At 44.3% G+C, this 12,848-nt stretch overlaps 2 protein-coding genes across 3 annotated transcripts in view; one reads left to right on the top strand and one right to left on the bottom strand.

Annotated features, from left to right (window-relative positions):
* Positions 1–2,010: 2,010 nt before the first annotated feature.
* Positions 2,011–10,320, bottom strand: SDF2 (stromal cell derived factor 2). Its single transcript, XM_004314920.4, has 3 exons — positions 9,959–10,320; positions 6,053–6,249; positions 2,011–2,928 (listed from the first exon to the last, which is right to left on the bottom strand). The coding sequence occupies exons 1-3, from the start codon at positions 10,107–10,109 to the stop codon at positions 2,641–2,643; spliced, it is 636 nt and encodes a 211-aa protein (XP_004314968.1). The 5' UTR covers positions 10,110–10,320; the 3' UTR covers positions 2,011–2,640.
* Positions 10,321–10,483: 163 nt separating this feature from the next.
* SUPT6H (SPT6 homolog, histone chaperone and transcription elongation factor) overlaps positions 10,484–12,848 on the top strand; it is a 31,061-nt gene continuing 28,696 nt past the window's right edge. Inside the window, exon 1 of one of the 2 annotated variants that reach the window (XM_033846782.2) lies at positions 10,484–10,640. The gene's annotated coding sequence lies outside the window, so the exon portion shown is untranslated. The remainder of the gene's footprint in view (positions 10,641–12,848) is intronic. The other variant, XM_033846783.2, reaches the window with a different exon arrangement.

The following is a 12,848-nucleotide window of genomic DNA, read 5'->3' as shown; positions in this document are numbered from 1 at the left end:
CCCCGCCCCCCCCACAGCCCGCCAGCCAGCCAGCTGTCTCCCTGCCGCGCCCCGCCCGGCGCCCGCGATCCAGTGGGGCCGACCGGCTGCGTGCGCGAAGTGAAGGCGTGGCTCCGGAAGGAGAGCGATGGGGAGCGATGGGGAGCGATGGGGAGCGGCCCTCAAGCGGACTGACACACAGGCCCCGCCCCCGGGCGCACCCTTCGGGACCCGGAAAAGGGAACCTGGGGTTTGCCAGTGACCTGGGCCTGAGCCCGCTGCCTCGCTGGCAGTGGACTTGGCTGGGTCGTTTGGGCCACGGAGAGTTCCACTTTCAAAGCAGTTTCCCGGAGTCTGCTTGGCCACCTAGGGCTCATGCTGAGGCTACTGCGGAAGTTATACCCTTGGGTCACACGAAGTAATCATGTCTTATTCGAGTCTTGTCTGAACATCATTAAGGAGGAAACCAAGCGGTAATTAAAAGGCCTCAAAAATCCCACCTCATTCCATCCACAAAGGAATGAGTTGCACCATTCTGGACCCCTCATTGCAGTTTTCAGTTTCTACTGTGAATAGCACAAACCAGGCACTGGGCCAGGGGTATTACAGAAGTAAAGAATATTGTTCTTGCTCTTCAGCAACAATTTATCTAGGAAGCAAACATAATTATATGAAATAGAGAATTCAGGGCCAACTTTATTTTGCCTATTTCCTTCTCTGTGAAGTCATTGGACAAAGATTCCTTCCAACCCTAGTACAGTGATGTTAATACAGTATAAGCTAAAAGAATTCTTTAGCTTCAGATTCTTTGACATACTTATTTCAAAATAAGTACTTCATATCCCTTTGCTCTGACACCCTAATCTCCATAAACATCCTTCAGGATTTCTCTTGGAGACTTTTTTCACTTATTCAGATAAAGCACCATTTCAGCTTTCGCCTAGGTTACCCAAAGTTGCTTTTACCCCTCCAACTGGTTTCCTTCCTCATCTAAGCCTCTTATTGGTCATTTCACGAAATCTTCCCAAGGGCTCCACCACTGTTTTTTTCAAGTTCGTACTTATCTCTCGGGCGCTACAGTTCCGCCATCCACCTTGTAATCTGCAGTTTCAAGGTATGTTCTGTCTGTGAACCTTCAGAGAAGGCCCAACAACTGAGTAAAAACTCTGACCAAGCCACGAAGGGGTACTTGCAACACAACTCCCTACTCTCATTCATGTTGTGAAAGCTGATCCCTTTACTCAGCTGTTTCTATCACTTCCTTTCTTTCTCCCCAGACTGTTAACCACCCTACTCCCAACTATCTCAATGGCATGAAATGTTGATTTTATCACTTGTCTACTTCTTTCTGGAGAGCTCTCAATGGAGCAATACAACTGAAGTGGAAAAAGAGGGAAGAAGGCAGAGATGGAGCTCAACTAGTTCCTGGTCTCAGCTTACTGAGACAAGCTCTTGTAAAAGAGATCAAGTCTTTTAATGTTACAGGTCACGTCTGGCACAGACCTGGTACCCCCAAATGTTCAACATTAACTCCCTAAAGCAAGTAAGGAAAAAATCCAGAAGTTTCTAAAAATAAAAAGGCCCGCTAGTCACTGAAATTCCAGCAGATGACAAACACTTCTGTTCACCACTACCATCCTTGAAGGACAGAAGCAAACTTCCTGGAACTGCCAAGCAGAGGAAAGGAAGAAGTGAGGTGAATAGAGGACAAAAGCTTTCTAATCCCCTTTTCAGAGAAAGATATCTACATTTGTCCAAAAAGTATAGTTATCATCCAAGAACTAAACACAGTTGTACTGCAGTAAAAAAATGAATTCTTGTCTTCAAATTATTTACTAGCTTTAAGAATTCAGGCGGTTACTCAACTTTTCTGTTCTGCATTGGTAAAATCGTAGTATATACCCAGTAACATATCTGTGAAGATTAAATGAGGTAAGATCTATAATATGGTGCCTAGTATTTAGCAAGCAGTAAATAAATGTTGGTTCCACTTTCCACCCCTACCCTTTTTTCTCAAGTACAATTAACATATCCAAAGTAAAACATTTTATTGGCTATTTATTAAGGGTCTATAGCCATAATTAGTCAAAAAACTAATAAAGATGAGGTGCTGAGGGAGAAGTAAAAGTAAAGATAGAAAAAGTGGGATGCAAGTAAGGCTTTCAAAAGGGCCCACACCAAAGGTTCCCATCATCTCAAAAGAGTGCTAGCAATGACTCTTAGGACTCAAGGATTAATCAGATTATGACATAGCATGCCTAATAAATGACAATACAGTGACTAACAGTGAAATTTTTTTTATCATTCTGGAGAAAGTGGGAGAAAAGTCACACACATTAATAATCCATGATGCCAAGATTCTGAGGAATAAAAATTTCCCAGCTAGGAGGGATGCCTCCCTCCGTTTTTGTTTTATTAATATGAATAAAAAGCATCTGCTCCTTCACCAACAAGTCTTGTACTCAGAAATAACTGACCCAAGTCTGGGAGAACAACCAATTCAAGTGTGAAGGGCTGAGGCTTCCAAACACATCCACTGTTTCCTATCATGTGTCTTCATCTCAGTGGTGACATGGTCACCTGTGGCAGGGATCCAAAGGGTGAAGGAGCAGCAGATGTCTACGAACACTGTGTGGTGACAGTGGCTCACAGCCTCCAGACTCATAGCTCTGTGTGATGGCCTTCTGCCTTCAACAACTCACTGGGCTTCATGAAGATGCCTTCCATGGCTTTCCAGTAATTGTTCTGGCTTGGCTGGGCCATGCCATGCACCTCTTTTTGCCCACTGATGGGTCGACCATATTGTTCTCCTGTGACAGACAGCAGAACCTCAGTGGAAGAATGCTTGAACCGCACCTCACCATCCCTCACCCAGTAGGGCCCATTACAGAGCACTGTCCAGTCATCCAGATAGTCGCCTTCACCTTCCTCACCAAAAGCACTCACTTCCTGGAAGACAGAGATAGGTAGCGACATTAGTATAGCTGACACATAGGCCTGAAAAGGGGAGGGAGGCAATGGGAATAAAACTAAGACTATCCAAAAGTGATAAATAAGAGGCTTTCCAGTGTTGTTTAAAAATAAATAAAATAAAATAAAACTGTGGAAAAAAGACACCAAAGACATGAAATCACTTGCCATAAGATTATGGTCCAAACGTTTACTTTGAAAATATTCCTATATTTGCCTTATATTTTCTATTATAGTCTTAAAATACTTTACCTCTTGTTATTTGACTTTAAATATTCCTGCCTCATTCCCTTAACTAGACATTAAGTGACGTGGTGAGAAACACAAGTTGGAAAGGGGATGGGCTCTGGAAACAGGCAAACCTTGAATGTCAGCTTTGTCCCTTCCTGTGTAACTCCTTTGGGCTTTCATTTTCTCCTCTATAAAATGATGACAATAATACCTTACAAAATAATTGTGAGAATTAAGTAAAATAATAAATATTAACTGAGCAGAGTATAGCAGATTCTATCTTCCACTCGTATTCTAATCCCATTCCCCATAAGGCCAAAAATTCAGAGTTTCTATCACAATTTTAAAAGTAACTGATTATTTCAGACATACATAATTTTTTTTAATTGAAGTATAATTGACCTACAACACTATGTTAGTTCCAGGTGCACAACACAGTGACTCAATATTTCTATACGTTACAAAATGACCACTACCAGACACATACAATTTAAATATACACTAAGAGCTATAAAATTTTAGATGATAAAAATCAGTCATTTGGAAATAAAGTCTGTAAGACTAAAGGCAAAAGAAACTGCACATAATTAACAATTCTACTACTAATACTGGCACACTGGAACTGAACAAGTAAGTAAATGGATGACAGTGTGAGCAACCTGGTGTCTCACTGTTAGAATGGGAATTCACAAATAAGCAAAGGGAGGAGGCTAAAATGGTCTATGTGGCAATGGATTAGAATTGGAGGCATCAGTAAGAACTCATGTTTAACTTAATATAGATATAGATGGTTACATATGTGAACACTTACAATAAATATGAGTATATACACATACATACATATATTTCTTTGCTCTGTCAGGTGAGAGGGCCTAAAAGAAACAAAACCCCCTAGCAACAAGCTCATGAAAGGCCTAGATCTTGGTTTAAGAATACCCTTTTCCAATAAAAGGAAGCAGGACTCCATAGGCAAATAGCTGATTCTAGGACTGGGGCAAGAAATATTCAAGATGAGCCTGGAATATCTTTTACTGCCAGAAAGTAACAAGTGTTAAAACACAGCCACACGCATACACAATGATGGGAGCAGGTCAAATGGACACAGGAGACAACTGAAAGAGCTCCCAACAGCCAAAGTTGGAAAAATGTGAGCAACATAATGAAGACAGTGATATTGGATTATAACTCAACGTATAAAATAAATATCCAGGAGTCCATACCAATGAAAATAAATGACTGAATAGAGAAAAGACAAATCTTCCATGCAGAAGAATTCCAAATAAATTATGTAACTATTCTACCCTAAAGGAAGAAGAGCATAACTCCCAACTCAAGTATGAGCTGTGCACAGTGACTTCCTTCCAAAGAGTACAGTATGTAAAGGGAAAAAATGAAAAGAATAACTTTACAAGAGAAACCTGAAAAACACTACTTCAGCCAAGTAATCAATATCAACAATCATAAGATACTATGTACCCTTTATAGATGGGATGAAAATGGCACCTCTGTGGTCTTCCTCCCCAAAACCTTTATAAATCCAGTTTAATCGTAAGAAAAAGATCAGACAAATTCCAACAGAGGAGCATCCTATAATATACCTGACTAGCACTCCTCAAAACTATCAAGGTCAGGACTTCCCTGGTGGCACAGTGGTTAGGAATCCACCTGCCAATGCCGGGTACATGGGTTCAAGCCCTGGTCCAGGAAGATCCGACGTGCCACGGAGCAACTAAGCTGTGCACCACAACCACTAAGCCTGCGCTCTAGAGCCCGCGAGCCACAACTACTGACCCTGCGTGCCGCAACTACTAAAGCCTATGCACCTAGAGCCCGTGCTCCACAACAAGAGAAGCCACCGCAATAAACAGCCTGCGCACCGCAACGAAGAATAGCCGCCACTCGCCGCAACTAGAGAAAGCATGCATGCAGCAACAAAGACCCAACGCAGCCAAAAATGAATAAATAGATAAATTTATAAAAAATAAACTATCAGGGCTTCCCTGGTGGCGCAGTGGTTGAGAGTCCACCTGCCGATACAGGGGACACGGGTTCGTGCCCCGGTCCGGGAAGATCCCACATGCCGCGGAGCGGCTGGGCCCGTGAGCCATGGCCACTGAGCCTGCGCGTCCGGAGCCTGTGCTCCGCAACGGGAGAGGCCACAACAGTGAGAGGCCCGCGTACCGCCAAAAAAAATAAAAAATAAAAAATAAACTATCAAGGTCAACAAAAACAAGGAGAATCTGAGAAACTGTCACAGCCAAGAGGAGTCTAAGGAAACGACTAAATGTGATGTGGATGGGATCCTGGAACAGAAAAAAGACAGTAGGTAAAAACTAAGGAAATCAGAATGAACTATAGACTTTAGTTGATAACAACGTATCAGTATTGCTTTATTAACTGTAGCAAATTTACCATACTAATGTTAAGATGTTAATAGGGAAAAATATGTACAGAGGGGGAGTGGGAGGGAAGCAGTCATTAAAGGATCCACATCCTTCAGAAGTTCAAGGCTTAAAATAAATGGCACAATACCTAATTCATTTTCCTAATGTGGTTAGTTGGCATCATTAAAAAATAATAATTTTTATCGCAAGTTTGGAAAACACTGGGTTTCTTTATTGCAAGATTTATCAAGATAACTTATGATACACTAACATATACCTATTCTCTCTTTCCTCATTTCTTGATTTGATCTAAATGTAGTCTCCATTTTGACCAGAAACAACTTCCTTCACACTTATGAGACAGAGGCAATTCTTCAGGTCTGCACAAAAGAGAAGATCTATACCTGGAAGAGAAAGGGCTAAGAACCAAGATATCAAACAACTCAACTGAGTAATGAGCAGCAATGACCCACAGGATGCCACCTCACCTGGTTTCCAGAAAGAGGTGAGGTGAAGTGGTGACTATGGAGGTTTCGGCCAGTGTTGACATGTGTCAGCCGGATGGGCTGACCACATCTGATGGGGGTTCCCCTCTCACACACTGTGGCCGTCTTCCCCCGTATCCTCCAGTAACTATTGCTGTCATCCACAGAGGTTACACCTGTCACTGACTGCTGCCCACTACCTGCAGTCAAAAAGAAAAAGAAAAGAGGGTGAGCTCAACCTGACCCCTCTCTTTCCTATGGCTAATAACGTGCCCTGTGTCATAAAATAGGTTTTGGGGCTGGGAAGAAAACCCCATGCTTCATATTTTTTTCTTCTATGACATTAAAATATATATGAAAAATGCTAAATGTATTTATATGGTATTAGTTATTATATGACAAACTATGTTTAAGAGTGTACCATATCAGGGCTTCCCTGGTAGCACAGTGGTTAAGAATCCAATCCGCCTGTCAATGCAGGGAACACGGGTTTGAGCCCTGGTCCGGGAAGATCCCACATGCCGTGGAGCAACTAAGCCCATGCACCACAGCTACTGAGCCTGCGCTCTAGAGCCCGCGAGCCACAACTACTGAGCCTGCGTGCCACAACTACTGAGCCTGCGTGCCACAACTACTGAAGCCTGCGCACCTAGAGCCCATGCTCTGCAACAAGAGAAGTCACCGCAATGAGAAACCCGCGCACTGCAATGAACAGTAGCCCCCATTCACCGCAACTAGAGAAAGCCCGCACACAGCAATGAAGACCCAATGCAGCCAAAAATAAATTAATTAATTAAAAATAAAATAAAATGAGACCGTTTTTTGCTGTCAACTTTAATCCAACAAGCCATTGCAGCTCTCCAATTCCTGTAAGTGATATATCCAACATATTACAAAAGTTTTTTTTTTTTAATTTACAATTTCAACATTTTTTTTTTTTTTAACTTGGCTGCATTGGGTCTTTGTTGCTGTGCACGGGCTTTCTCTAGTTGTGGTGAGCTGCGGCTACTCTTCATTGCAGTGCACAGGCTTCTCACTGCAGTGGCTTCTCTAGTTACGGAGCACAAGCTCTAAGTGCGCAGGCTTCAGTAGCTATGGCACACGGGCTTAGTTGCTCCGCGGCATGCAGGATCTTCCTGGACCAGGGCTCGAACCCGTGTCCCCTGCATTGGCAGGCGGATTCTTAACCACTGCACCACCAGGGAAGTCCCACAAAAGTATTCTTAAGTCATCTAAATTTGGTTCATACTACTTACAAATGGTGCGATTTTGCAGGTTACAAGGTACTAGGTTAAACATGTAGCTACAGGCTTGAAAAAAAGTGGATATATACAAATAATAATTGCTAACCAGCTAACGTGTACTTGAGCAATTACTGAGTATCAGATACAAACCCAGGCTTTTTACTTGAATATTCTTAATTGATACATTCATCTACTCTCTGAGATAGCTATTATTATTATCACCCCCATTTTACACTGGAGTGTTAAAAAGGCTGAATAATATGCCCAAGATCACATAATCTTAAGAGACAATGCAGGGTTTGAACCTAAGTGGGCCAACTCTAGAACTCACACTCTTAACCACTCTACCACCTGGCCTCCTACAAAGCTTTATTTTCTGTTAAGTCCCCCCAAATAGGCCACTCATATAAACTCAAGGGATATTCTCTTCCCTAGGCCTCATTCACTACTCAATTCTTTGAAGGCACTCCATATTTCCCAGACACTTTCCTCAGTCACTCTTGCCTATTCCTCCTAGCTTTCCCTTCAGTCCCCTGGCCCTGCCTGACCACAAACTTTTGATGACACTTCCCTTTTACCACTTAACATAACTGCGTTGTACCAGTTATCTGGGTGAGTGTTTATGACTAAACTACCAGTTTCTCTCTCTTGCTTCTTCTACTCAATGATTTTGTTATATCTTAAAAAAAAAAAAAAAAAAGGCTAACCAACCCTCCCTCCTCACTTCTGGTTACTGCTTTACAGTTCTCTTGGTCCTCACTTCCATGCCTCACTAAATCATGGTCTACACTTTCTGTCTCCTACTTTTCACTTTCTATTCAACCCTCCCTTCCTTTCCCATTCTTCAACTTTAGGATTACCCAGAGTTCCATCCTTGGCCCTTACACATTCTTAAATACTGGTTGGAGATCAAGACAGAAGCATTTACAAGTGCTTCAACAAGTTTTTCAAGTGACTCAAATTGACACCAGATTGCAAACCACAGTTCATCCTGGGCAATTTCATTTACTCTCCCCACATCTTCAACCACCACCCAGACAATGATGTTGTACTTAACTCTGTATCTCAGGCTCAGCACAGATCTCTCTCTGAGCTCCAGACTGAACCTGGTTCTCAAATCTGGATGCCCATCAGAAGCACCTGAAGAGCTTTTTAAACCTATAGATTCCTACTGGCAGCCTCTCTCCACCCACATTCTGATTCAGTAGATCCAAAATAGGAAACTAGATCAAATTAAAATATAATAAGTCTGACACATAGTAAGTATTCACTGAATGGCCGCTAGGATTATTTTACTTTATTTTTGGATGCATTGGGTCTTCATTGCTGCGCGCGGGCTTTCTCTAGTTGCAGCAAGTGGGGACTACTCTTCATTGCGGTGTGCGGGATTCTCATTGCAGTGGCTTCTCCTGTTATGGAGCACAGGCTCTAGGCGCGCGGGCTTCAGTAGCTGTGACACGTGGGCTCAGCATTAATGGCTCACGGGCTCTAGAGCGCAGGTTCAGTAGTTGTGGCGCACGGGCTTAGTTGCTCCACGGCATGTGGGATCTTCCCAGACCAGGGCTCGAACCCGTGTCCCCTGCATTGGCAGGCGGATTCTTAACCACTGCGCCACCAGGGAAGCCCACCGCTAGGATTATTAAGACGTCCCAACAATGACAATTCAGTTCCTCTCCTAGTCTACCTGGCCAGACAGGTTTTGGGTATCATAAACCACAGACCAGTCTCCATCTAAGAGAACTCCTTCCTCTCTTAGCTAATAGCATCATCAGTTATCTAAGACAGAAATCCAGCAGTCATCTTAGATGTCTCTCACATCTCACTACCTGAACTTTTTTCCTCTCCTTTCTGTCTGTTTTCATTTTCTTGTAACTTGCTCACTGGCTCACTACTGTATTTCCTGTATCTAGAACAATATTAGACACACAGTAGATTCCTTAAATTTATACTGAACGAATGAATCCACAAATAATTGCTGAATTATAAATGAACCCACAAGCTAAGCATTTTAGTTTCATACGTTAAAAAGCCCCCTAAACAGTTTCCTCTCCAATTCCAGTGAGTGCTTCAGTTCTTCTTTACAAAAAGGATAAGGTCTGAGTGAAAAGAGGCCAAAGGTAAAGAGTTGAAGAGCAAGTGTAAGATGGAAAAGAGCTAGAACAGAGGATTATAATCAAAGAATGAGGTCTTGGAAGACTTCAGAAATAACAGCACTTACTGTAATTTTCTACATGTCTGTCTCTCCTGCACTGAGTACTACCAGCCTGCAGTAACTGAAAGCAGACTTTGACCCTGGACAGATGTGGATCGAACCCCATCACTGTCATTCACTAGCTGCCAAGGTTTTGAGTATGCGATTTATTTGAGTCTGTTTCCTCACCTGTAAAATGGGGATAATAATAGTCTATGCGTCGTCGGAATGTTGTAAGTCTTAAAAAAGCAAATATGTAATGTGCCTGGCACGAAGCTCACCACATAGAAACTAAGATTACGATTAAGATGCTTAAGGACCACTCAACTCTCGGACTTTCCGCCTCCAGACCTCAGGAACCTCCCCCGGGCTCCACTAACCTTCCCAGACCACACCCCTCAGAGTTTCTCTAGGCCCCGCCCCCTCCGGAGCCTACCAGGCTTTCCCAGCCCACCCGAACCCGGGTGGCCGTACCTGACCCGTAGCGCACGTCGTGTGAGTGCAGTCGCACGTTGTGGCGCGTATTGAGCAGCTTCACCACAGAACCGCATGTAACGACAGCCAGACTGGACGAGCCCACAGCACTCCACAAACCCCCGAACAACAGCAGCGACACCACAGCCATCCTGTCTGTAGCGCGGAGCCCCAATCTTCGAAGAAAACTCGGCCCCTCCCCGGAACCGGAAGCCGCGGGTGGAACCAGAGAGAGGACGGAAAGGAGCTCTAGTCTGGTCTTTATGGTTCCTTTGGCTAGAGCGGCCTGAAGAACAGGCTAGGTCTGGTTGCTTCCGACCTCCTCGTTCAGCTTATTCTGTTCCCGGTGCCCTATGAGAGTTGCTTTCCTGAACTGCTTCGGCCAGCCCAGCTACGCCCATCCCTTCCTCCCCACCCTACCCCCGCCCCCGGCGAAGCCCGGAGACCGGGTTGGGAGAAGAGAGCAAGCACTGGTCCGCCTACTCCCAGTGACAGGGGGCCGGAAGTGACGTAGTACGTTGACGCAGCAGCAGCAGCGGCGGCGGCGGCGGCGGCGGCGGCGGCGGCGGTGGCGGAGGAACCGTGTGGTGGGTCCGTACTATCTTTTCCCAGTCTCGGTTTGAGGACTCCATTTTCCTCGTTGGGGGCTTAGCGCACCGGAGAAGCGACGGGCCTCAGGCAGGTAAAGTTTGGACTGGAAAGCGTGTTCCTCGAATGGGTCAGGTGGGGAGCCAGGCTCCTAAGGCCTGGTCCCGTAAGGGACGAGGTACTGGGGAGCCGTATGCGGGAAGAAGGGGGCCTCCGGCCTGCCCTGCTCTATGAGAGAGGAGGAGGAAGAAAGCGGGGTAGTTGCTCAGAGTCTCAAGGCTTTTCCCAACCCTCTGCCACCCAGAACCCATGAATTGGGTGGCCTGTTGTGTCAACAGGCTTCCTGGGATGCCGTCCTTCTCTCGCAGCTTCTGAAAACTGGGCCGCGCGGTAGGGTTTGGAATGGAAGGGACCTGGGGCTTCCGAGTCAGGATCAGGTGATCGAATTGTTTGTCCTGGGGATGTGAAACCTACGGAGCTTCCAGCAACTCGGCCATCAGGCTAGAGCGCGATGCCAAATTCCGTCTTTTTCCATATTGTTGAATAATATAATTAGAACTTTTTGTAGATGGCTACATTCATCAAACGCTTACCACACACATGAGAATGGGCTATTAAGACAAAAACTTTATATTCTTCCAGTTTCTGCCTTTCTCTCCAGGGACTCTCTTGAATCAGCTGGAGCGGTTCATTTCCCGTGTTTGTTACAAGTGCTGATACTTATTTTTCTGTTAGAGGAGGCCTCAGCTCTCTTAAAATACTTCACTGTAATATCAGAAGTAGCAAGGGAGTATTAAGTTACACTGCTGTTATTAATGAACATGGAGAGTGTAAAGAATTTTGAATTTCATTTCTTGGGACAAAAAAAGCTTTGTTCGATCTTTTTTAGTTTAACTGTTTATATGAAAGTTACTGATTTTTAAGTCTTATGTATTGATTACAAAAGTATGATTGCTCCCCCATCAACTGTGAATTTAGAACCCTTTTGCATGACTTGTGTTCCTCCAACCAGTACAAGTCTGAAACATCTGAAAGCTTATTTAGTTGGTTTGGGCGGCTACTAGATCAGATTAGCATGGTATTGCTACTCCCGAAGAGATTTAAATCTCATCCTGGGATTAATCACATCAGAAAGTGGTACAGTCACATATTACAGTTGAATTTCCTTCAGAGTTTAATCCTGGGTTTTCGGCATGCTTCCTTCAGATGACCCAGTCCTGTGGCTTTAATAACCATCTGAAAGTTGGCAACTCCCGAGTTTAAGTCTCTAGCCCAGCCTTCTCTCCTCTATGTTTAAGAATTACACAGAATGCCTATTTAACAGCTCCATTTGGATGTCTCTTAGACATCCCAAACCTGACATAAGAAAAAGAAAATTTTGGTTTTTCCTGTCATCCTAAACCTGATCTTCCCTACATTACTAAGTGGTACTCTCATCCACATGCTTACCAAAGCCAGACCTCTTGGATTCTTTTTTACTATCCACACCCCCCTCACCCCCCCACCAAGTCTTTCATTAAGTCCTGTCATTTCTACCTGCAAAATATATTTCAAATCTCTCTTCTATTCTCCATCTCAACTGCTGCTACCCTATTCCAAGCCACCAGCATCTTTTGCCCAAGCTACCACAATAGTATCTTCAGTTTTCTCTGCTTCCACCCAGAACCCCTCCCAGTCCATTTTCCACATTAGCAGGATCGGGTCAGGTCAGATCATGTCATTTCCTTTTCCAGTGGCTTTCCGTGACCTTTGCAGCCTGACTTGAGCAGCCCCCTTCTCCCTCTCGCATTCTGCTGCCTTCACCATTCTTTGGTCACACTGGCCATAGGACGTTGCCTACAGTATGCCAAGTTCTTGCCCACCTTTTCAGCTAGGAACCTCCTCCCCTGGCTCTGCATACCACAGCCTGCCCATTCTTGACCTCTTGGCCTAAACTAACCCTCTCAAAGGTAAGGGTGTTTACTTCCTTCCTAGCACTTACAGCAAGCTTTATTTTATTTGTTTGTGGTTTGTCTCCTAGCAAATTACAGAATACAGGTATCCTAGGGGCAGGGAGTTTGTCTTGTATGTGCCTAGCGTGTAGTAGGCACTCATTAAATAAATATTTATTTAATTAACAAGTAAATTACTAAGTCAGTTCTTGGTTTAAAACCCTGTAGGGGCTTCCCAGCACCTTTCAGATAGAATCCAAAATCCTTAAGTTGTCCTATCAAGATCCTTGTGGCCTCACCTCTAACTCCTCATGAACCCTCTCTCCAGTCAAACTGACCCTCACTGTTCCTGCTACAGCATATTCTGGGCC

Source organism: Tursiops truncatus, chromosome 20 (genome assembly GCF_011762595.2).
Source record: "Tursiops truncatus isolate mTurTru1 chromosome 20, mTurTru1.mat.Y, whole genome shotgun sequence".
NCBI classification, from domain to species: Eukaryota; Metazoa; Chordata; class Mammalia; order Artiodactyla; family Delphinidae; genus Tursiops; species Tursiops truncatus.
This window is presented reverse-complemented; position numbering and strand designations above follow the sequence as displayed.